The sequence below is a fragment of the Misgurnus anguillicaudatus genome, chromosome 3 (genome assembly GCF_027580225.2).
Source record: "Misgurnus anguillicaudatus chromosome 3, ASM2758022v2, whole genome shotgun sequence".
Lineage (NCBI taxonomy): Eukaryota > Metazoa > Chordata > Actinopteri > Cypriniformes > Cobitidae > Misgurnus > Misgurnus anguillicaudatus.
Genome location: NC_073339.2, coordinates 29,656,498 through 29,679,974, shown reverse-complemented (window position 1 = coordinate 29,679,974; position 23,477 = coordinate 29,656,498). Strand labels below are relative to the sequence as shown.

Genomic DNA, 23,477 nt, shown 5'->3' with positions numbered 1-23,477 from the left:
TATGTCGTATATATTCTGTACTGTAATCACATTTTATAATATATAGTATCAGAATAAATAAATCAGCTAAATCAGCATATTTTTATCAGCATAATATTAGTTGATTTTAAACAATTATTGTATTTATTGTTTACTGGCAGTTTCTATGAAAGCTTTTACTGGATGTATTAATACAGATTATGATTGCATGTGCGCCACATACACATTCAGTTCTGTGTTAAAACAAATGTTTTGTAGTGATTTACTGCGTTTGTATTAGCTATTATGGCAACCCCTAACTGCACAAATTATGTCGGTTTTGATTTCATAATAAACATTAAACAGCCAGTCAAAACGGCACACTTGTGTCCTTCGCAAAAGACTACCATTAGTTTAGTGGCTCACCGGAAGTCATAAACAGGAAAGCTCAAAGATGGCAGCGCCCACATTTACGTCAAGAAACAGGTGGATAGATAAAACCGTAATACAATCAAGTGAAAATTGCCCCTCAGTAAAATTTCTTGTATCATACTTATTTGCTTAAACATCTGAAGATCAATTATTCACAAGAAAAGCATCATTAGGGTTGCATGAGTAAGATTCACATGATTGAGAGATACTAGAGCCTCTTTGGAGAACACAGTGTAACTCGTGATATCAGCTGTTTGAGGCCCTGTCCCAAATGGCACACTCCGGACTTTGACGACATCATGTAGTGCAGACTATAGTGACCCTTGACACGAGTGAGTCCAGGAGGCTGCACCGGAGTCGTATTTTGGGACAGACTCGACCGTCACACCAGAAATAGGAAGAGAAGTTGCCCCTTAGTGTAAACTTCTCCCATCCGTCGTCTGATTGCTCTTTAGCAAGGACTTCTGGGAAGGTATAGTGCATAAAGCCAGAGCAGTGCGAGCTTGGCCGAAGACCGCAACAAGGGTGCAAGGGGGCTCTGATGAGCACACTTTGGAGCGTAAAAATGACAGATGGGACACCCTACGGACACGTACACTAAGCCAGCACGCACAATTTAAGGCCACGAGACCGAAGGTCCACATAAAGTGCGCCATTTGGGACAGGGCCTGAGTGTCCATTGATCTACACTTCAACTTTTCACCTAAAACAGCAGACCATCCAGGAACTTTATGGATACTCATTTAAACATACTATGATTTGGGACATATTAATTCTAATAAGATGCAGATTGGGCAATAGATAGTTTAAATTTCATTGGTGGATTAATTGTAAACATCTTCAAAAGCATTGTGCCTCCTTTAAAAATTGGTCTGGAGAATTTTATGTTTATTGTCCCTCCTACTGTAAGGAGAAATTTACGCCCATGATATTGACTATTGTTGTTTAATTCTGTACATTTACGCATTTGGCAGACAACTTATCCAAAATGACTTTACAGTTCAAGTTATACTTTTTATCAGCATATGTGTTCTCTGGGATTCGAACACATGGCCTTAATGCTGCTAACAGAACACTCCACCAAGTTAGCTACAGAAACATCAGCTAAACTCACCTGACAGATATGTTTTTGAGTTTTATGTGTGAGTGTAGCTGATGGTTGACACAAGGAATGCAACAGCCGAAACCCATGTCCTGCATATGTCTTTGCGTAGTGGTTCTTGAAGCACTGACTCCAACTGCCTTCCACTCTTTGTGAATCTCCCCCACAATTTTGAATGGGTTTTGTTTCACAATCCTCTCCAGGTTGCAGTTATCCCAATTGCTTGTACACTTTTTCCTACCACATCTTTTCCTTCCCATTGCCTCTCTATTATAGTGCTTGGACACAGAGCTCTGTAAACAGCCAGCCTCTTTTGTGTCTTGCCCTCCTTGTACAAGGTGTCAATGTCGTCTTTTGGACAACTGTCAAGTCTTCCCCATGATTGTGTAGCCTACAGAACTAGACTAAGGCTGCGTCTGAAACTGCATACTGTACAGTAGGTACTGAATGAGATGAAGTACCTACTAACTTGCTGTTAAAACAGTAGGTACTGTATAGTATGAATCCTGGTAGTATGAATGAGATTTCTGGCGTACTACATCCGCCATGTTGCTACATCACGTGACATATGTCGTCATCACGTCATGTCATTCCAGCGGGAAAACAGCCGCGATGCGTTGTCTTCTTCGTTGGATAACTCCTCTCTCGGGGCATCATGGGATAGTGAAGTGTCCATCGTATGCACACTGCAAAATCTAACCGGAAGTAGTAGGTCATCAGGGTACTTTTCGCATACTGTTTTTCGAATACTATGTATTCGGACATTCTACTCGCCTCGCCTACTGCTTTTCGCGTACTCTATAGTATAGAAGTAGGCTGTTTCAGACGCAGCATGAGAGACCACTTAAAGGCCTTTGTAGGTGTTTGAGTTAATTAGCTGATTAGAGTGTGGCACCAGGTATCATCAAAATTGAAACATTTCACAATAGAGGGTATGCACATGACGTCACTTTCGGCGAAAGTGACTGCGGTTATGCCAACTGAGTGGCAAAAGACCGAGCGTCAGAATGGGTGTACAGTGTGAAATCAGCGAAAACAGGGGGAAAACGCGTCTAAATGGGAAACAGCTGTTGTGCGATAGACTGTACTAACAGATTAACAAGATTTCGGAGCTCGTTTTACAGACTGCCAAAAACCACAGAAAGGAGAAGTAAATTGATCGTTCATGCCAACGTCCACAGACCACAGCTGGGTTGATAAGTTGCAAGGGTCACTATCAAGCAGAGGTTTTACTTTCTACTTTAAAGGAACAGTATGTAAGAAATGTATATCAATTAATCATAAAATGGCCCTGATATGTCACTAGACATTAAGAAATCATTTTCATTTCAAATACTTATATCACTGACAACAGTGTTATGGCCAGGATATTGTCATTTAAAAAGTGGAGTTGCAGCCCTCAACTGATGTTTATGTTGTCATTTTGTGTATTGGCCACCAGTTGTGTGATTGCAGTACCAGTTTTAGCCACAAGTTTTGTGATTGCAATACCAGTTTTGGCCACAATCCTACATACTGTTCCTTTAAAGTATTTTTTCAAGTATTTGTATTTTATTCGTGTTTTCTTTGGAAAACATACATTCCATAGCATATTATAATACTTTTTACTTTATTACATTTCATAAATACAAGTTTTTGTTTTACGTTTAATATTTAAGTACATTAACGTACTTTTACTCAAGTAAAATTACACAATTTTAATGTAATTAGGTTTTAAATAAATTTTAATATGCAATATTAAAGAATACACAGTATGATTCTATGCTTTAGAATGTAGTGAAGTAAATTTTATCCCAATACAAACACCCTAATAAAGCACAGATGCTTGGAAATGTAACTAATGTTACTAAGTATTGTCCACCTTTGCTATCAAGTCAAAATAAATTCAATTTAAGCTGAAAATAGTCAGTTTTACTGGCATTTTCGCAGCAACCGCTATTTCGTTGAACGTTTGCCACTGAACAGGGCGTGCTCCAGCGTGGTCACGCGGAAAAGTGACGTCAATGCATAGCCTCTATATTCAAATTTTCTGAGATACTAAATTGTTCCTTAGTTGTCAGTTATATTCATCAAAATTAAAAGAAATAAACATTTGAAATCTATCAGTCTGTGTAATGAATAAATATAGTTATGCACAAACATATGGACAGAAACCTGAAAATAGATAAACACACACTTAAAATGGTGAGTTATTTTCAAAAAGGGACGAGCCCAGCAGCTGGGTTGAAATTAACCCAAAAATATGTAGAGATATGCAGAGGTACAGAGGCTAGACTTTTACCATTTACCATTACTATATACTTTAAGTTTTAGACTAGACTAGCTTACCATTTGGTATTGACATTTGTGTCAGTTTAGAGCCTATAGAATATTAATATAAAGTATAACTAAAACACACAGACATCACACACACGTGTGTATAACACAGAAATGTAGGCTTAGCAGATGGTTCCAGATGCATTAACACAGAACACGAGACTGTTAACATGCTGTTTCACCAGACATTTGCACTGCTTTACACATGTCTGTGATTAAACAGGCTGCTGTTGTTGTTGTTGTTGCATGACAGTACATGAATACTGCCACAGCATGTGCACACAAACACATAAACACACTGTTAGCAAAAACTATGCTAATGTTCAGTACTCTACTATGTCAAAAACCAAACAGCCAATCCTAAATGTAAATGTATCAGTCAATTCATTAAGAGATTCTAGTGAAAAAATATGCACACAGCAGTAGAATCGACATTTTTTTTTAAGTAATCTGATAGGAATTTGTTGTTACAGATCTCATTGTTACAGTTATCCAGCAGAACAAAGGAGGAATCAAACTGGAGGACTTCAAGAAGGTGTGTGTGTACTTGTTTAATTGTCATAGGAAGTGATTATTAAGTTGTATTTTGTAGTGCCTCTAGTTTTCATTTAGTTTTGTGTCAGTGCGTATCTTGTGGACAGTGAGACACTGTTTACTATAGAAGTAAACTATGTAGTAAAATACAGAGGAACTAAGAACATTCCTCCACTTTACAGTAAAAACTGAAATACGCACCACCAATCCAGGTAGAGCAGATCTGGTCCTGTGGTTCTGTAGAGAGATGTGTGTTGTAAAACATGTGTGATAAGATGCGCTAATATCAGTTCTTTCTTTCTCTTCATGTTCTTTCTGTTCTCTTTTGTCATCTACACTAATGATGTCTCATCAACTATGGCAAAGCAGCCCGAAAATGTTGTATTGTTGCTACAGGTACTACTAGTTTTTCAAAATAATGACTTTTGTAATGACTTACTGTTCCTGCCCTTCATTTCATGCTCACATGTTGTTATTATTTACATTTTTCCAGTTATGTTTCTCATTTTTTTTTTACTAGTAATAATAGTAATTGTAGTACTTAAGTATAAATTGTGATTAAAGCAAAGTTATTTCTCTTTCCCCTTTTCCCCAGGCTATCTACTATGAGGTTGGATTCATAGTCTTGGCAGTAGTGGGGCTGTTGTTTGTGTTGTTGGTGCCGATAGTTGGTCTGTGTTTCTGTGTGTGTCGCTGCTGTGAGAACTGTGGGGGTGAGATGCATCAAAGACACAAGAAGAACGCAGACTGTCAGCGAGGCTTCTACACAGCCACACTGATCGCTACCTCCATCTTCCTCGCGTGAGTCTTCCTCACTCTTGAATGTGTGTCTGATACTATAATGTGTAAACAATCACACAAGAGGGCTGCTGTACTGGACATTAACCATAGGGAACCACAGCTATAATCAAACTATACAATAAGAACGATTGCAAGTGTGTGATATTTCGCTTTTGACAAGACTTACACACTGTAGCTTAGTTAAGTAAAAAATTTTTGTAAATGTAAAATGCTGGGGTCTACAGACACAATTTTTTCTATCTGAACTGCTTTAAAAGACACAGAACCCTAAAAAAGACCTCTCATTATCCGGAGAAATGTGTTATACACAGTATATTTATACATGTGTACATATTAACAAAAATGTTGATAATAATTACAATTAATCACAATGATTTATTATTCACAATATGAAGTTTATTTAACTAAGTTCCGGAGGAGAATGGTCATGTGATCCAACTAATCAGCGCTAAGAGGTGCCTATAAATAGCAGTCCCTCACCTCTGTCCCGTGACAGATTTACTGCAGCATCCCTCCTTCAGCCCATGACCTCACACTCTCATCTAGTTTCATTTATCCCAGTTAAAGAGGAGGGAGTACGGTACTCTGGGTTCGGGTTAAAATTCTGAGCTCGGAGCCCTCTCCTCGGACAGCACACCAAATATACTTTATCTCATTTCCTATTGATTGTTAATGCGAACTCGTGAAAAAGTAATCAAATAAACCATTTTAGAGTCTGTAGTTACTCATGAGAACGTAAAGTCACACCCGTGAGATGTGAAGTTGTATAGCTTAATTCTGAAATGGGATGGGGAAGCCTTAAATTGGGCCATGCACCAAAAATTGTTGAGAAGGCTGCCTTAAAGAGTAGGGGTGGGACAAAAAAATAGATTCGGACGTGGCCGATTCTAAATCGATTAACAAATGTCAAGAATTGATTCTTAAATATTAGTTTACAAAATAATAACGTGACGTTATCAGAACCAAAAGGCGGAACTCAACCAGGGGAGCGCGCACTGCACGAGCACATACAGCGGAGCTTACACGAGAAGAAGAGAAAGAAATAAAATCTAGAACAGCCCTGTTTGACTTATTCTAAACTGCAAGAAAACAAAATTCACTTTGGGATGGTCTTTCTCTGTCTTTTCTCTGTTCAGTGAATAGCAGGGAGAAACAGCGCATTTAATTTAATGACTCTTCTGACTGTGCTAACGTTTCCCTAAACCATTCACTGACTGTTTAGATATAAGAACATGAATATACTTTTGTAAAAATATGAACAAAGTTTGTTATCCAGACGCTGGGTGCGCTGCATTAGATAAATACACTGTAAAAAAAATCCGTAGAAATTGCAGCTGAGTTGCCGGTAATTTACCGTAGATTTAAATTTATGTTATTTACTGGCAACATTTTGTTAAATAAGTTCAGTTAAATGAACATTAAACATTTACAAGTCTTTGTCTTTACAGAGTAAAACTAAAACAACAGCATCAAGCAAAGCATTCTGGGAAACAAAATCTGAAGCAAAAAACAGAAAAAGGCTGATTATGATTTCCAAAATGCTTCGCATGAGGCTGCCATTGTATAGCTCTACTCTGTAAAGATAAAGACTTGTTAAAGGCAGGGTAGGCAGGATTTATCTAAAAAACTTTTTTACAAGTTTGTCTAAACTGTCTTTATATACAAATGCATAATTAAAATGTAAGTACTCTAAAAAAGAGAGTATAAAACTCGAGTGTCTGTAGACCTCTCACGACTGTGTTAAACACAGTTAATTATTTCCATCCGGGACGAAACATATGATTAGCTTGCTCAAATATCACTCTCTCTCGCGACCATGGCTCCACCCGCTGCTATGGGATCTGCCCAGACATGCGCACACCCGATTGATTTGAACGTGCACGAGGCAATAATAGGAAGAGCAATAGTACAGCAGAGAAATAGCACTAACGACTCACAGAAACTGCATTCACATCTTACAGTACCTGCATATCCAGTCAGCGAAGGCAAAAAGGAATAAATGAAGCAATCAAACGAGAGGAACTATCGCGTGGCTTTTCCTCGAGTCGATGATGCGGTAGCGGTATTGTCTGAGGAGTGTAGTCCTCGTCAGAGTCAACAATGCTTTCATCACAGAAACTCTTCCACGCAAAACACTGGCTTAATAGTGAGTACTAAAAGCCATCCGTTTATAAAAGCCATCTGTTTATATTCCTAGTGATAAAGTTAGGTGTATTATTACATGTGTTTGTGACTTGATGTTATTACATGCACCGCGCTCCTTCCTCTCCGCTTGTCTGAGGTAATTCGCGCGTTCATGTGTTTTGGGGGCGTGGCTTAAGAAGAAACCCAGAAGGGAGGGGGTGGAGTGAATGGAAAAGTTGGCTGTGTTTGGGACAGTGCTGAGAGGTATACGGACACTCGATTTTTGTACTCTCTTTTTCAGAGTACTTACATTTTACTTGTGTATTGATATATGGGGTCAGTTTGGACAAATTTGTAGAGGAGTTTTTTTGGATGATTCCTGCCTATTCTGCCTTTAATTTTTAAAATTTATTTAACTTTGAACAAACTCTTGCCAGTAAATAACATAAATGTAAATCTACGGTAAATTACCGGCAACCCAGCTGCAATACCATTGAAATTTTTACGGACTTTTTTTACAGTGTACAGTAATACTGCCAATCACTGTGTGTAACGTTAATGATGAAGCTAGATGTCACGTTTAATTACCATGTTTTACTGGTTTTAATGTTTTACAACAGAAACAAAACATATATGTAAATAAGAATGACATTATTGATCACTTAGTTGCATTAAAGTACATTATATGACAGTTTAGAGACTAGCAAAAGCGCAAACACTAGCCTGGCTTTGAGAGCAAATGTTACGTAATGACGTCACAGATATGCAAATTAGTACGTCAAGAATCGATTCTGAACCGAATAGGGACCCTAAGAATCGATTCATGAGGGTCCAAGCGATTCCCACCCCTAGTACAGAGAGCCTAATGCAAATTTCAATCAATTTATATGTTGTAAAGGAGTTCCTAATGAGCTAAACTAAAGCATGATCTGCAGACACATGTACAAAAGAAATGGATCAAGAGAAATGGATTATTGTAAGCTATGTTGGTCCAAACCTCTACAGTATATGGGTAAATTATTGCTGTGATATAAAATAAGAGATAATAAATAAATAAAAACATCTGAATTCAGATGCTTTATGGGTTACACTTTATAATGGGTAATTGGTACTAATCATAAACTAATGAAGAGTCATCATTAAATACAAAATGACATGTTTGTTGGTTATTAGTAAAAAAAGGATAGTTCACCCAAAAATGAAAATGTTGTCATTATTTACTTCCCCTTATAGTTCTAAACCTTTATGAGTTTCTTTATTGTGTTGAACACAAATAAAGACCTGGACCACAAAACCAGTCATAAGTAGCATGGGAATATTTGTAGCAATAGCCAACAATATATTGTATGAGATAAAATTATTGATTTTTGTTGCCAAAAATCATTAGGATATTATGTTAAGATCACGTTCCATGAAGATGTTTTGTTTACATTTTCTACCGTAAATATATCACACTTTATTTTTGTGAGTGGATGCAATTGCTAAGGACTTAATTTCGACAACTTTAAATGAGATTTTCTCAATATTTAGATGTTTGCATCCTCAGATTCCATACTGTCAAATAGTTATATTACGGCCAAATATTGTCTGACCTATAACTAACTATACATCAATGGTTATTCATTTAGCTTTCAGATCATGTATAAATTTAAATTGCAAAAAATTGGATTTGTGGTCAAGGGTCACAAATAATGGTAACTGCACAGTTGACGGTACCCATTGACTTCCATAGTAGGAAAAACAGGAAGTCATTGGGTACCATCAACTGTGTGGTTGCCATCAGGGGCGGAGCCAGACATTGTAGACATTAGGGGCTTAGCCCGAATCTAGGGGTATCAAATAATGGTCCCCTGCTAATAATTTTTCTCCATTTACGACAGCTTAATAAAGTACATTTTTTTTAATCCTATTACATTTTTTTGAATCCTATCTCACCCTATTTTTGGATAAGAGAAGTTTAAGTGTCATTGTGAAAATTGGTTATGTAAGGGGAAAAATAAAATATATATCCATCCGTTTGGCCCAACGACGGTAACCAAACATCATGGCAGAAGGATCGTCGCGCGTTCGGTCTTTTCCGGCGCTTACCAATGACGTTTGAACGTTACGCAACTTCATATCTGACTCCAAAAAGATATAAACAGTGTTGTACGTAATTCTGAATCAAATTGATGTAATTATGGAATTTGGATAAACGTTTGATCGTTCTATTTACTCATGTTTACTCATCATCACCTGCTTATGGAAGCTCTCTCTCTCCCTGTCCTTGCTCTCTCTCCTCACCCTTCTCTCTCCCTATTTGCATTGACAATTATCACACATAAAGATATTTTAATGTAAAAGATTAAGGATTCATCTTTATAACTGTCAATGTATTTCTGATGTGAATCATTGCGAATTTCAGAGAAATGCATACAGACAAAACAAGCTGCCTAAGTAACTATTATCACCTTCTTACTTCTGATATCTTAAAAAAATAAATCGTATATCCATCTATAAAAAGGTATATTTGTAATAAGCAAGTTTTTTTTCAAAGTTTTAATTCACTGTGACAAAACATTCGGGGCTTGAGCCCCAGAAGCCACCCCCTAGCTCCGCCCATGGTTGCCATCATCAGAATTTTGACAAAATTGTGGGTGAACTATCCCTTTAATGTATAAATAATGAAATAATGTTGTGATGTTTTAGTTAATGTTGTCTCTTTATTCGTTTATGATTAGTACATGCCTTAACTCATCATAAGTTCATATTTAAACAAGAATTAATTAAGGTATTAATTCATTTTGATGAATTAATGGACCCTTATGATAAAGTGTTACAGATTTTTGTACTCAGTAGAAGGTTTCCTGGAGAGTATGGTGGGCACCTGTGGTAGTCTAGAATGACACACACACAGACACATTCAACACATGTGACACTGATAGCCCTGAGTCTGTCAGAAGAGAAAGTCCCCTCTTTATTTCTATACCCTTTCCCCCTCTTTATTGTCCCGCTCTTGCTACTTCTATTTTTTCTTTCTGAGACAGTGCTGACAGCAGTTTCTTAGGTCACAATGAGCGTTTGTGAGCCAGAGACACTACAGTGAGTGTCTTGATGGACTTTCAATGAGAGGTTCACCGTAATTGTTCAGGATGAGGTTTGGAAGCAGAGAACATGTGCAAACTGCTGTTTCTTTCATCACTTGTTTCTTTTGCTCTCTCTGTGGCTTTCTTTGTGAATCACATTTCACCTTTATTAAATCTTTTTGGGATAAAGAGAGAGAGAGAGAGAGAGAGAGAGAGAGAGAGAGAGAAAGAGAGAGAGAAGGGGAAGGAGATAGAGAAAATGAAAATATTGTGGGGATGCAAAATGAGAATTTGAGGGAAAGAGTTTTGCCTTGGAATAATCAGATCACATAATTTAATATGTATGTGTGCACCAATCAATAAGTAAACTGTTATCAGTAATAACAAAAAATAATGAAAGCAAATTAAATAGTGGAGAATTGTGAGCCAGCACAAAGAAAGGTGTTTATCGTGGTTTATTTGCACCTGAGTAAATAGCCAACATGGTGGATGTTGTATGTAAGTCTGGTAATCTGTTTATTTTACACAGCTGTACAGCCAAAACAAAACCATAACTAGTTAATTTGTGCGCGAGTTATTCTTTAAGATTCAACTTGGTGCTAACAATACTAATTTGTCAATCTGATATCACGACAAAAACATTAAATATGGACTGTCCTAATTGTCTATTTTGACTGGCTTTTTACGTTTCCTTGCAGCCTTACAGAAAAAGAAGAATGAGGAAAAAATTGTGTGCTGCAACCCCTTATGAAGCAAACCAAAGACAGCAATGATATTAAAAACTTTTTAAGATGTTTAGAAATAAGAGGTAGAATTCATGAGAGGAACCCACCTGGGAAAGCCCTCCCCCTTGGGTCCATAACAGCAGTTACATTCATTGACCAGCAGGGTCAACACTGAGCCGTGCCAACTAGACAAACCCCAAAACCTTAAAGGGACACTACTTTTTTTGAAAATATGCTCATTTTTCAGCTCTCTAGAGTTAAACATTTGATTTTTACCTTTTTGGAATCTATTCAGCTGATGTCCGGGTCTGGCGCTACCGCTTTTAGCATAGCTTAGCATAATCCATTGAATCTGATTAGACCATTAGCATTGCGCTAAAAATAACCACAGAGTTTTGATATTTTTCCTATTTAAAACTTGACTCTTCTGTAGCTACTTTGTGTATTAAGGCCGACAGAAAATTAAAAGTTGCGATTTTCTAGTCAGATAATAATCAAGGACTTTGCGTCTGTAACATGGCTGCAGAAGAATGAAATATTAGCACCCTTGGTAAATATGAGCACAGAAAGCCATGAAAATAAATCTACAGTACAATGTTTCTTCTTTTGTGCTTTAATTCAGTAGTTCTCAAGCGCATTAAGATCTTAATGATTAATGGTAAACGAACGTGGCTTGCTGTCCTTGAAGGGAGCTCTGCAGCTGAGCTCTGAACCTTCAGAGAGAGCAAACCTAAGGATGGGGCCCGAGCCCCAACTTCAATCCCCTGCAACAGAACTGCACAGAGGAAGAAAGAGAGCAGTGGAGGAGATGGGGAAGGGATGCCGGAAAAATTGCAGCTTGACCCGGAGGCCTGAAGGCTGCCTTATATACACTTACCTAAATGATTATTAGGAACACCTGTTCAATTTCTCATTAATGCAATGATCTAATCAACCAATCACATGGCAGTTGCTTCAGTGCATTTAGGGGTGTGGTCCTGGTCAAGACAATCTCCTGAACTCCAAACTGAATGTCAGAATGGGAAAGAAAGGTAATTTAAGCAATTTTGAGTGTGGCATGGTTGTTGGTGCCAGACAGGCCGGTCTGAGTATTTCACAATCTGCTCAGTTACTGGGATTTTCACGTACAACCATTTCTAGGGTTTACAAAGAATGGTGTGAAATGGGAAAAACATCCAGTATGCGGCAGTCCTGCCTTGTTGATGCTAGAGGTCAGAGGAGAATGGGCCGACTGATTCAAGCTGATAGAAGAGCAACTTTGACTGAAATAACCACTCGTTACAACCGAGGTATGCACTAAAGCATTTGTGAAGCCACAACACGCACAACCTTGAGGCGGATGGGCTACAACTGCAGAAGACCCCACCGGGTACCACTCATCTCTACTACAAATAGGAAAAAGAGGCTACAATTTGCACAAGCTCACCAAAATTGGACAGTTGAAGTCGGGAAAAATGTTGCCTGGTCTGATGAGTCTCGATTTCTGTTGAGACATTCAGATGGTAGAGTCAGAATTTGGCGTAACCAGAATGAGAACATGGATCCATCATGGCTTGTTACCACTGTGCAGGCTGGTGGTGGTGGTGTAATGGTGTGGGGGATGTTTTCTTAGCACACTTTAGGCCCCTTAGTGCCAATTGGGCATTGTTTAAATGCGACAGCCTACCTAAGCATTGTTTCTGACCATGTCCATCCCTTTATGACCACCATGTACCCATCCTCGGATGGCTACTTCCAGCAGGATAATGAACCATGTCACAAAGCTCGAATCATTTCAAATTGGTTTCTTGAATATGACAATGAGTTCACTGTACTAAAATGGCCCCCACAGTCACCAGATCTCAACCCAATAGAGCATCTTTGGGATGTGGTGGAACAGGAACTTCGTGCCCTGAATGTGCATCAATCTCCCTCAACTGCAAGATGCTATCCTATCAACATTTCTAAAGAATGCTTTCAGCACCTTGTTGAATCAATGCCACATAGAATTAAAGCAGTTCTGAAGGCGAAAGGGGGGTCAAACACAGTATTAGTATGGTGTTCCTAATAATCCTTTAGGTGAGTGTACACCCATAATGATAGTTGACAGGCCTAAATGTTTAAGCTCCTCTCGAACCTATGTTTAGACTTAGAATATAAAAAAATCACAAAAATATGTTTTATTGAAGTAAAACAATTAAAATGGGGGGGGGGGGGTTACATTATTAAATAAATATATTTTTATATTTTTTCATAATACACACTGGACACAATTATTGGCACCCCTAAAAATTAGTATATTCCCATTGATATACAAATTTTCTAGGGTTTCTAGTCATGACTTCCTGTCTTGCAGTGGAATGAATATAAAGTAAATAACACAAAGCCCAAATCCCATGATTTATCACAATGGGTAAATCCAAAGACTATGTTCAGCAAAAGATTGTTGAGCTACACAAAGTAGAAAGTGGCATCACTGTAAAATATACAGAGCATTTTTGTCAAACCAGCATATATTTTTGTAAACAATTTCAACTTGATTTTATAAGTTATGTCAACTTTTTCCAAGCCAAAACTTAAAGACAAAAAGATGTTTTAACTTCATGCTGCATTTGTTTTACAGTGAGAGCAGCAACAAATGGAGGTAGCAAAGATATTAAATGAAGGGAGGGCAATAATTGTGGCGAACATCTATTTAAGAAAAAAAGTGATTTCCACGCACTTTCAAATATTTTTTATCAATGTTTTATCAATAATTTAATTAAAATTAAAGCTCAAAATGAGAAACATTTATTTTCACAGCTTTCTTTGTTCATATTTACCAAGGGTGTGATTATTTTTGTCTACAACTGTATGCACTGTAGCATAACCACAGTACCACACTGTGGTCGTCTGTTGCTACTGCAGATGTTGTTTTCTCAGATGTGGTATATATGACCAGTCATACATTACATACAGTCCATGTATTATAGGCATACCTGTCCATCAGTTTACTTCTGTGTATCATCTGGTTTGACAGAGCGGGGGTGGCAGTCGCCTACACAGCAAACCAGAACATCACTTCTCAGATCAAGAGCACCAGACGCCTCATCAGCACCAACATAAGAGACCTGAAATCATTTGCCAACTACACACCAGCTGTAAGCAATTCACACAAAACTGCACATATACACTCCACTTACTGTAATACACACACAAGCTAAATCTGATAAACCGTTGCTTCTTTAATCCTTTATTTTATAGCAAATAGACTATATTGCTGCACAGTACACAACAGCCAAGAACAAAGTGCTGTCAGACTTAGACAGTAAGTGTTTTTTGTTTATTCTTCTCTGTTTTATACACTGCAAAAATGACTTTTCTTACTTACTTTCTTACTTACTTAGTATTTTTGTCCACGATGTTTGAAAGCCAATGTTGATATTTGAAATCACCTAAACAAACACGCCCCTACCCCAATAGAATCTGGACCTTCTGTTGATAGACCCGCCCCACACATACAAACCCGGCAAGGATGTCGGTTAGTAGACATGCTCCTTACTGCTGATTGGCTATAAGTGTGTTTTGGTAGTCGGCCCGTCTCCTTTTCCAAAGCGTTTTTCAAACATCGTGGACTCCGCTTTTAAGATGTATTTTCTTGATAAGCAAAATGATCTAGGGAAATAAGTCTAGTTTTTAGTAAAAAAAATACAGTTTAAGCGAATTTGTGCTTAAAAAAACAAGCAAACAAATCTGCAAATGGAATAAGAAAATTTTTCTTGAAATAAGTGTTTATGAAAAAGTAAACTTATTTCAAGAAAAATGTTCTTATTCCATTGGCAGATTTTTTTTGCTTGTTTTAAGCACTAATTTACTTCATATTTTTTGTCTAAAAACTAGACCTTTTTTGCTTGGTCATCTTGCTTATCAAGAAAATACATCTTAATTTAAGAATTTTTAGATATTTTTACTGAAAACAAGACAAAAATACTAAGTAAGAAAGTCATTTTTTGCAGTGTATCAGCTATGCTGGAGCTGCATTTGATAATTAATTCATTTTTAATTTGGTGTATTAGATATTGGAACTCTCCTTGGTGGACGTGTTCATAACCAGCTGGAGAGAGAAGTCGTACCAGCATTAGATAATGCTCTTCGTATGACAGGAGGTACAAAAATGTCACCACACATGCCGAAAAGTCACAGTTCATTGAGTCATAATAAAAAATAAATAGAAATAATATATCCATCCATGTGTTTCTTGGGATCAAACACGTAAATAATGGCATATTTTTATATATCTCCCCTTTCTGTTGTTTCTTTCTCTGACTTGCTCTCTTGTCCATGTACATCTATTTGAACACACATTAACACCAATATTATACTTATAATTTGTTCATCTTTATTTCAAAAAGTTAAAGTGGAAGGTGCTATTAAAGGTAAAAGTCAGTTCCCCCGTATTCTGTGAGAATAGACATTGTGTGACTTGTTTTAAGTGCTGTTGTACTGCAAAAAATCATTTTCTTAATCAGTATTTTCATCGTTTTTCAATAAAAATAACATCTCCTAAAGAAGATACAGTGCATGTACTTGATAAGCCAAATTGTGCAAGATAATAAGACTTACTTAATACAAACAATATTGTAATATTAATGTTCATATTTCTTACTCAATTAGCAAACTGTATTTTGTTGTTTCAATATAAACCTAGGAAAAAAGAGAGGTTTGTGCTTGAAACAAGAAAATACAGTTTGCCTGTGGAGAAAATTTCAAATGTTTTTATTTTTTATTATATTTATTATCTCACACAATTTTTGAATGGGAAAAATACTAATTAAGATTATGAATTTTGCAGTATATTGTTTAATATATTGTTGATATCAGCAGTTGTGTTTTGTTGTGTACTGTATTGATACTCTGTGTGTACTCTGTGTGTGCCACAGAATGTGTGTTTTATGCTAGAAAGAGAACCTGTGGTTCAACCTGACATTTTCTCTGAGGTACTTTAGATACAATACAAGTCCTGGTATCATAGGCAGAGAACAGAAATGTAAATGCGAGTGAGAGCGTGTCAGTATAAATGTTCCTGTCCACCTCTTGTCAAGGTTCTGAGGTCGATATGGCTGTTTTGTGATCAGTTTTTGTGTCATGCTTTTAACAAATTATGTGTCATTTAGGCACATTATGTGTCATTGTGTTGATTTTGTGTTATAATAGTGTTTAAAGTAACACAAAATGTGTTTTTCCAATAATAACACAGAGATGTGTGTATTTTGGGACAACGCATTAAGTGTGTTGTCCATAAAATAACACTGACTGTGTTGTTTTTAACACATCCGTTCTAAGAGTGTACTACCAGTGTATCATCTGCATATGAAAGTGTGATAATGAACATGCTATATTGTGTACAGCCATGCGAGAGGCTAAGGAAGCACTGGAGACTGTGTCAACATCACTGGAGACCCTGCAGGAAGGGACCGGCAAACTCCAGAACTCTCTTCAATCTGAACGCGCCTCTCTATCAAACACACTGAGTGACCCGGCCTGTTCCAATGGAGACGTAACACACACTTGCAACACCATCCGTGGAACCCTCGGCCAGCTCGCTCTCAGCGCAAATTTTCATGGGGTAACACTACTACACACGTACACCTATGCATTCTTGTACATGTGTGTTTATAGTCTCAATAAGATGTCTTCTAAAGGCCCAGTTTATATTCTGTGAAAATATAACCTTGATATCTTTAATATTGACTTTGATTCAAACTTTGATGCTCCTAATCTCAGGATTAGATTATGAGAATTTATCTATATTTGAAGAGTTTGGTTCCAAAACACGACAAATGGCATTTTAAAAAATTAGTTACCACCAAAATCAGTATTGTATCAGGTCAGTATTTAAAAGTAAATTCTTAATTTTACGCAAAATCTGATATCCGCCGTGTTATTCTGTCATCTTTTCTCCCTTTTTCCCAAAACGCGATAAACGCCAGTCCTCCTTCTCTGCAGAATGCAATAAATCTGCTTAACAAATTACAGCGCACCATTCCACACATTGTAAACAACAATGGCGGCACGTTGAATACACACGGAATCCTAGTTTTCCTCATCTACTTTGTACTTTGTGATCAACAAACAAACAGAAACAAAATAATACTTTTGATGGCATTGATAAACGTGTGGTGATTTTCTGTGGCGAGGAAGTAACGTAAGCCACTCAGGCGAAGGAAAAATGACGGCTGTTGCTTGTTCTAACACAACAGCATCAAGCTTCTGTCATGCTAACACATTGACCCCAGGGGATTTAATGAAAAACTTTTCATTATTTTACTTGAAGTCAACGAAAATCGAGCAGGACCAAAATATTTTACAGCTGATTGCTGTCAAAAAACTTAATCGATGACGTCCCAAGGATGACAGCAGTAATGACAGTGTTCTTAATATGACAAAGTAAGTGTTTTCATTAATGCCATTAATGTTTATTTTTTTAATCAGTGTATATCACTAGTCAACTAAATGAATAAAACATGGCAAAGATGAATGCACATTTACATATTGATTCAATAGATTTATAGCATTTTGAAAAATAAAGGATTTATTGCATTCTATAATAAATCTTTGAATTAATAATACCTTTATTTAACCAGGAGAGGACCTCACTGAGATTAAAATCTCTTTTGCAGGAGTGTCCTGGCCAAGATAGGCAGCCCAATATGTCATACACACATATAACAGTAAAACAGTACAACACACAATAAACTAGCATTAAAATACAATCTCAAAAACATTTGCAGGTCGTTGAATCTTTCTGGAATGCATGTATAAGTGTTTTAAAATTGCTGAGAGAAATCAAATGGTTCAGCCTCAATGTCATTTGAAGTGTATTCCAGTCTGAAGGTGCAGCGTAATTAAAAGCAGTTTTACCCAGATTAGTTCTGGCTCGGGGTACATGCAGACTGTGAAAAGACTGTGAGCGCAATGAGTAGTTACCTGCAACTTTTTGCTTAAGCATATCACTGAGATAAGATGGTAAAAGACCCAAAATCGCTTTGTATATCAGTAAATACCAGTGCGTTTTCCTTCGTACAGCAAGAGAAGACCAGGAAACTCTATCATATAATGCACAATGGTGTGTAGAGAATTTACAGTTCGTAACAAATCTTAGAGCACCATGATACACAGCGTCTAAGGAGGCAAGAATATGAGAGGAAGCATGCTGGTACACTACATCGCCATAATCAAGGATTGGCAAAAAAGTTGCAGTTACAAGTGTCTTCCTAGCGCTAAATGAAAAGCAAGACTTATTTCTAAAATAAAATCCTAGTTTCTTCTTTAGTTTTTGTTTCAAATAATTAATGTGTGAATTAAATTTTAATGTATCGTCAATTATAATGCCCAAATATTTGTACTCTGAAACTAATGAAATTAAGTTTCCTTGTAAAGTTCGAAGAACCATAGAACTATCTAAACATTTCCTAGAGTTGGAAAGCCACATGAATTTTGTTTTCTCGACATTTAAAACCAACTTTAAAATAGAAAACCTTGACTGGATAATGTCGAATACTGATTGTAAATCTCTTATAGCTTCTTGTTTTGTCGGAGCGGAGCAGTAGATCACAGTATCGTCTGCATAAAAGTGAAACCTTGCTGTTCCAATTTTAAAATCAAGACAATTTATGTATATAGTGAATAATAATGGCCCTAAAACAGATCCTTGTGGAACTCCCTTAACCACGTCCTTTAAATCAGATTTGATTCCTTGCACCTGCACACATTGGGTTCTTCCCTTTAAGTACGAAATAAACCACGAAACTACACTGTCTGACAATTCAACACTTCTGAGTCTATCTAACAATAAGTCATGGTCCACCATATCGAACACTTTAGATAAGTCAATGAAAAGGCAAGCACAATGTTGTTTATCATCTAAGGACCCTACAAGGTAGTTTAAAACTTTTAGGACAGCCGTAATAGTGCTATGATTTTTGCGGAATCCTAATTGGTTATTAGTCAGGAGTTTATGGGTCTGTAAATACTCTGTTAGTTGGTCACTAATAAATCTTTCCAAAAGCTTTGAATAATACAAAGCTTTGAAATTGGTCTGTAATTATCTAATAAAGTTAAGTCGCCCCCTTTCAACAAAGGAACCACAAATGCAGACTTCCAGATCTGTGGAATTTTGTTCGTTGTTAAAGAAAGATTAAACAAATGCGTCAATGGTGGAGAAATAATATCAGCTGCTAATTTTAAAAACACTGGTTCAATAAGATCAGGACCTGATGATTTATTTACATCTAGGTCTTTTAATGCAGAGCAAACATCGGAACAATGTATGTGATTAAAAACGAACTCTGTTGTCCATAGATTATGCTCTGCCTTAAGGAATTCAGAATTTCCAGTAATATGATTAATAATTTGAGACCCAGATGCAATAAAATGACTATTAAAGCAGTTAAGCATTTGGGATTTATCTGCTATTTTGGTACCATCTTTTGTTAAGCAAGGGGGAAGACCTATTAATTAGAATTATTAATATTATTATAACCTAAAGATGTTATGTAAAAGTTTGTAACAGAAAATAGTGGTTTTCATTTTGTCACTTTCCCAAATAAGTCAAAATGTATTTATTGTGTTTTGAACCAAACTCTTCATTTATAAATATTCCTCTTTTGAGTGGTCCAACCAAGGGTGAAGGTTCTGGGAGGATGGGGGAAGAAACCCTTCCCAATAATCAAAACTAGTATGGACAGAAACCTTCCCAATATTAGTCTTGTTAATGATTAATGAAAATGTAAAGTTTACACTGCACCCCAATGTTAAAACCAAATCTATGCTGTGTTTTACATTTCAGTCTTAATGAGGCAGCTACGTGTCCTGTAATGAGACAATCAGTCTGTATTTTACGTAATTTTTTGCTAATGTCTGCCACTAGTGAGAAATGTGTGGAAGTACAATTTATTGATCAGTTGTGACTCCTGTGTTTTGTTCAACAGGTGCCAGATGTTGGGGCCCAGTTGGCTAATCTGGAAGCTGTGCTTCAAACAGATCTCAGCAATATTGTACAGAAGGTCAGATGAGTCTGTCTACATCACGCACTTATTGTAAGTCCAGCATAATATATTGTCACTGTTTTCACTTCCTGCTTTCGTTGATCTCTTCAGGGCTACTCTTCCTTCAATGACACACCAAGGATGGTCACCGAACAGACAAAAGAAATTGTGGCGGGTAAGCTCTTAATTTAACCCATGTGTTGTTTTGTTTCGATATCATTCTAGCTCTGTTCCATAACCTACTGTGTACATCAACATCCTAACTATCACAAAACCTTTTTTTAATGTGGAACTTCATTTTTGTGAGTGCCAAACGCTGTTTTTACACAAGAAACTGTTGAGTATAGCATATTGCTAATCTAATACTCATTTTAATGTAAACACTGCAGATCACTTACTGACCAGAGAGAATTGTCACTAACAGCATCACAAGTTCACAAACTATCTTATATTTTTTTAGCAGTGAAAAATATCAACAAAAAAACATTTGATCATAGATATGCTCCAATGTTTGTTTGTATCACGTTTACGACTATGTCACATCAGTACAGGTGGCGCAACTATAATGATAAGCCTATAATCCCTATAAATCTCAGGTTGCAGCAACCGTACAATTTGTCCAGTTAAGAGTTGTTCTATCACTGAAATAATTTTAGAGACATTATTTAAAGGTAAAAAAACTACATAGTGTTGCTTTAACAGTTATGACTTCATCATAAGGTTTTGGTTCAGACTTTTATTTATTATCCATATTATTGAATATTAGGCCTAATCGTATTCTGTTCTTAGTATTCTGTTTTTTCTTGTTTTGACAAACTAGAAGAAACAAAAATCACTTGTAACCACTAAACTTTTTCTTCTGCTTTTCGATTCTTTATCTATGCATATGGAAACCTGTCTGTCTTTTTAAAAAAATCCAGCTCTACCCAGTAAGTACTTGTGTCCCCTTATGTCACATTAAGATTTAACCACAGATGTACACTTTTAGACACGCTCATGTTAATAGTAATAAATGACACTTTTAACCATGTCCATGTGTTCGCTGGGAGTCACTGTAAGCCTCTGATATTGCAATTGCTAGCCACACGTACCGTAATACTGTTTGAACTACAGTGGTGTGAGAAAGTGTTGGCCCCGTCCTGATTTTTATTTCTTTGCACGTTCATCACACTTTGGTGTTACACTTTGCATGTTTGTTAGATCATGAAACAAATGTGAATGTTGATCAGGGATAGCACAAGTAAACACAACATGCAGTTTTTTTATTATGAAGGGAAAACAAAATCCAAACCCACATGGCCCTGTGTGAAAAAGCCACACCCAGGCCTGATTACTGTCACACTTGTTCGAATCATGAAATCACTTCAATAGGACCTGCCTGACAAAGTGAAGTAGACCAAAATATCCTTAAAAGCTACACATCATGTTGAGATTTAAAGAAATTCAGGAACAAATGAGAAAGAAAGTAATTGAGACCTGTCAGTCTGGAAAAGGTTATAAAGCCATTTCTAAAGTGAGAGCCATTATACACAAATGGCAAAACACGGAACAGTGGAGGTTGTGGCCGGCCGACCGACCCAAATTTACCCAAGAGCAACGACTCATCCAAGAGGTCACAAAAGACCCCACAACAACATCCACAGAACTGCAGGCCTCACTTGCCTCAGTTAATGTCATCGATCATGACTCAACTACTTTCTACTCAACTTCTGCTTTCTACCAAAAAATCCCGAAGAACAATGTCCGGCAATCTATTTGTGACCTCAAGCTGAAGCGAGCTTGGGTTCTGCAGCAGGACAATGATCCAAAACACACCAGCAAGTCCACCTCTGAATGGCTGAAGAAAAACAAAATGAAGACTTTGAAGTGGCCTAGTCAAAGTCCTGACCTCAATCCTATTGGCATGACCTTAAAAAGGCGGTTCACGTTTGAAAACCCTCCAATGTGCCTGAATTACAACAATTCTGCAAAGATGAGGGGAACAACATTCCTCCATGGCGCTTTAACAGACTCACTGCAAGTTATCACAGCAAGCACTTTTTCATACTGGCCCGTGTGTGTTTGGATTTTGTTTTCCGTTCATTAAAAAACCCTTCATTTAAAAACTGCATCTTGTGTTGTCTTTGATTGATATTTAAGTTTGTGTTATGATCTGGAATATTAAGTGTCACAAATATGTAAAAAAAATGATAATCAAAAAGGGGGCCAAAACTTTATCACACCACTGTATATGAAAGCTATTAAATCAAATATTTTTTGTAATTTTAAAGATTTCTAAAGATATTTATTATGTATATACAGTAGACTTGTTTGAAAATTGTTTATTTTAAAGCAATACATTACTCTAAACTCGATAAACTTATTATTTTCTCTATTCTATTTTGCTCCTCTCTCTTTTAAAGAAGTTAAAGGTCTGCTGGATAAAGCAGGTGTAGAGATCATTGGTTTCACAAAAAGCATCCCTGTTGAACCAGCAGTTGACAACTTCACAAAGTTCCTGACAGACAGCCAGAAAAAAATTGAAGCATTCTACCCTCAGATTGACCAGATAGACTTCTACAGGTACTTATTCATTATATGAAGAGTTTGGTTCCAAAACGCAATAAATCAATTTTGACAAATTTTGACAAAAACGTGTTTTCTATACTAAGAAAGTGACAAGATGAAAACCACTATTTTCTGTTACAAACTTTCACATAACATCTTTAGGTTATAAAAACATAAAAAAATTCAAATCCATAACTTGATTTTCAAAGATTTATTATAAAAACGAATTATTTTTTCCACAAAATGCAATAAATTCATGACAATTTTTTTCCCCAAAATGCTATAAATCTATTGAATCAATATATAGATGTGCATTCATCTTTGCCATGTTATATTCATTTAGTTGAACAGTTGTACACACTGATTAAGAAAATAAACATTAATGGCATTAATCAAAACACTTACTTTGTGATATTAAGATCACTGTCATTGCTGCTGTTATACTTGACGTCGTCGCTTAACATTTTTCACAGTGATCAGCTGTTAAATGTTTTGGTCCTGCTCGATTTTTGTTGACTTTGAGTAAAATAATGGAAAGTTTTTCATAAGATCCCCTGGGGTCAGTGTGTTAGCATGACAGAAACTTAATGCTGTCATGTCAGAACAAGCAACAGCAGCATTTTTCCGTCTCCTGAGTGCCTCTCGTGTAAATTATTAGATGTTGATGGCTTACGTTTCTTTCCCGTCACAGAAAACCATCACAGGTTTATCAAAGCCATTAAAGTATTATTTTGTTTTTGTTTGTTTGTTGATCACAAAGTACAAAGAGGATGAGGAAAACTAGATTTCGTGTACTCAACGCTCCACCATTGTTTGTTTACATTGCGTGGAATGGTGCGCTGTAATATGTGAAGCGGATTTATTGCAT

At 36.7% G+C, this 23,477-nt stretch overlaps 1 protein-coding gene across 7 annotated transcripts in view; it reads left to right on the top strand.

Moving 5' to 3' along the window:
• The window catches only part of prom1b (prominin 1 b), a 40,682-nt gene that overhangs the window by 4,469 nt on the left and 12,736 nt on the right, over positions 1–23,477 (top strand). For 6 of the 7 annotated variants that reach the window (XM_055205382.2, XM_055205381.2, XM_055205383.2 and 3 more), the window contains exons 2-11: positions 4,282–4,343; positions 4,712–4,738; positions 4,938–5,143; positions 14,056–14,176; positions 14,280–14,343; positions 15,092–15,181; positions 16,424–16,641; positions 20,006–20,080; positions 20,174–20,237; positions 22,465–22,624. In XM_055205382.2, the coding sequence (XP_055061357.2) occupies positions 4,282–4,343; positions 4,712–4,738; positions 4,938–5,143; positions 14,056–14,176; positions 14,280–14,343; positions 15,092–15,181; positions 16,424–16,641; positions 20,006–20,080; positions 20,174–20,237; positions 22,465–22,624 (1,087 nt within the window). The remainder of the gene's footprint in view (positions 1–4,281; positions 4,344–4,711; positions 4,739–4,937; positions 5,144–14,055; positions 14,177–14,279; positions 14,344–15,091; positions 15,182–16,423; positions 16,642–20,005; positions 20,081–20,173; positions 20,238–22,464; positions 22,625–23,477) is intronic. The other variant, XM_055205384.2, reaches the window with a different exon arrangement.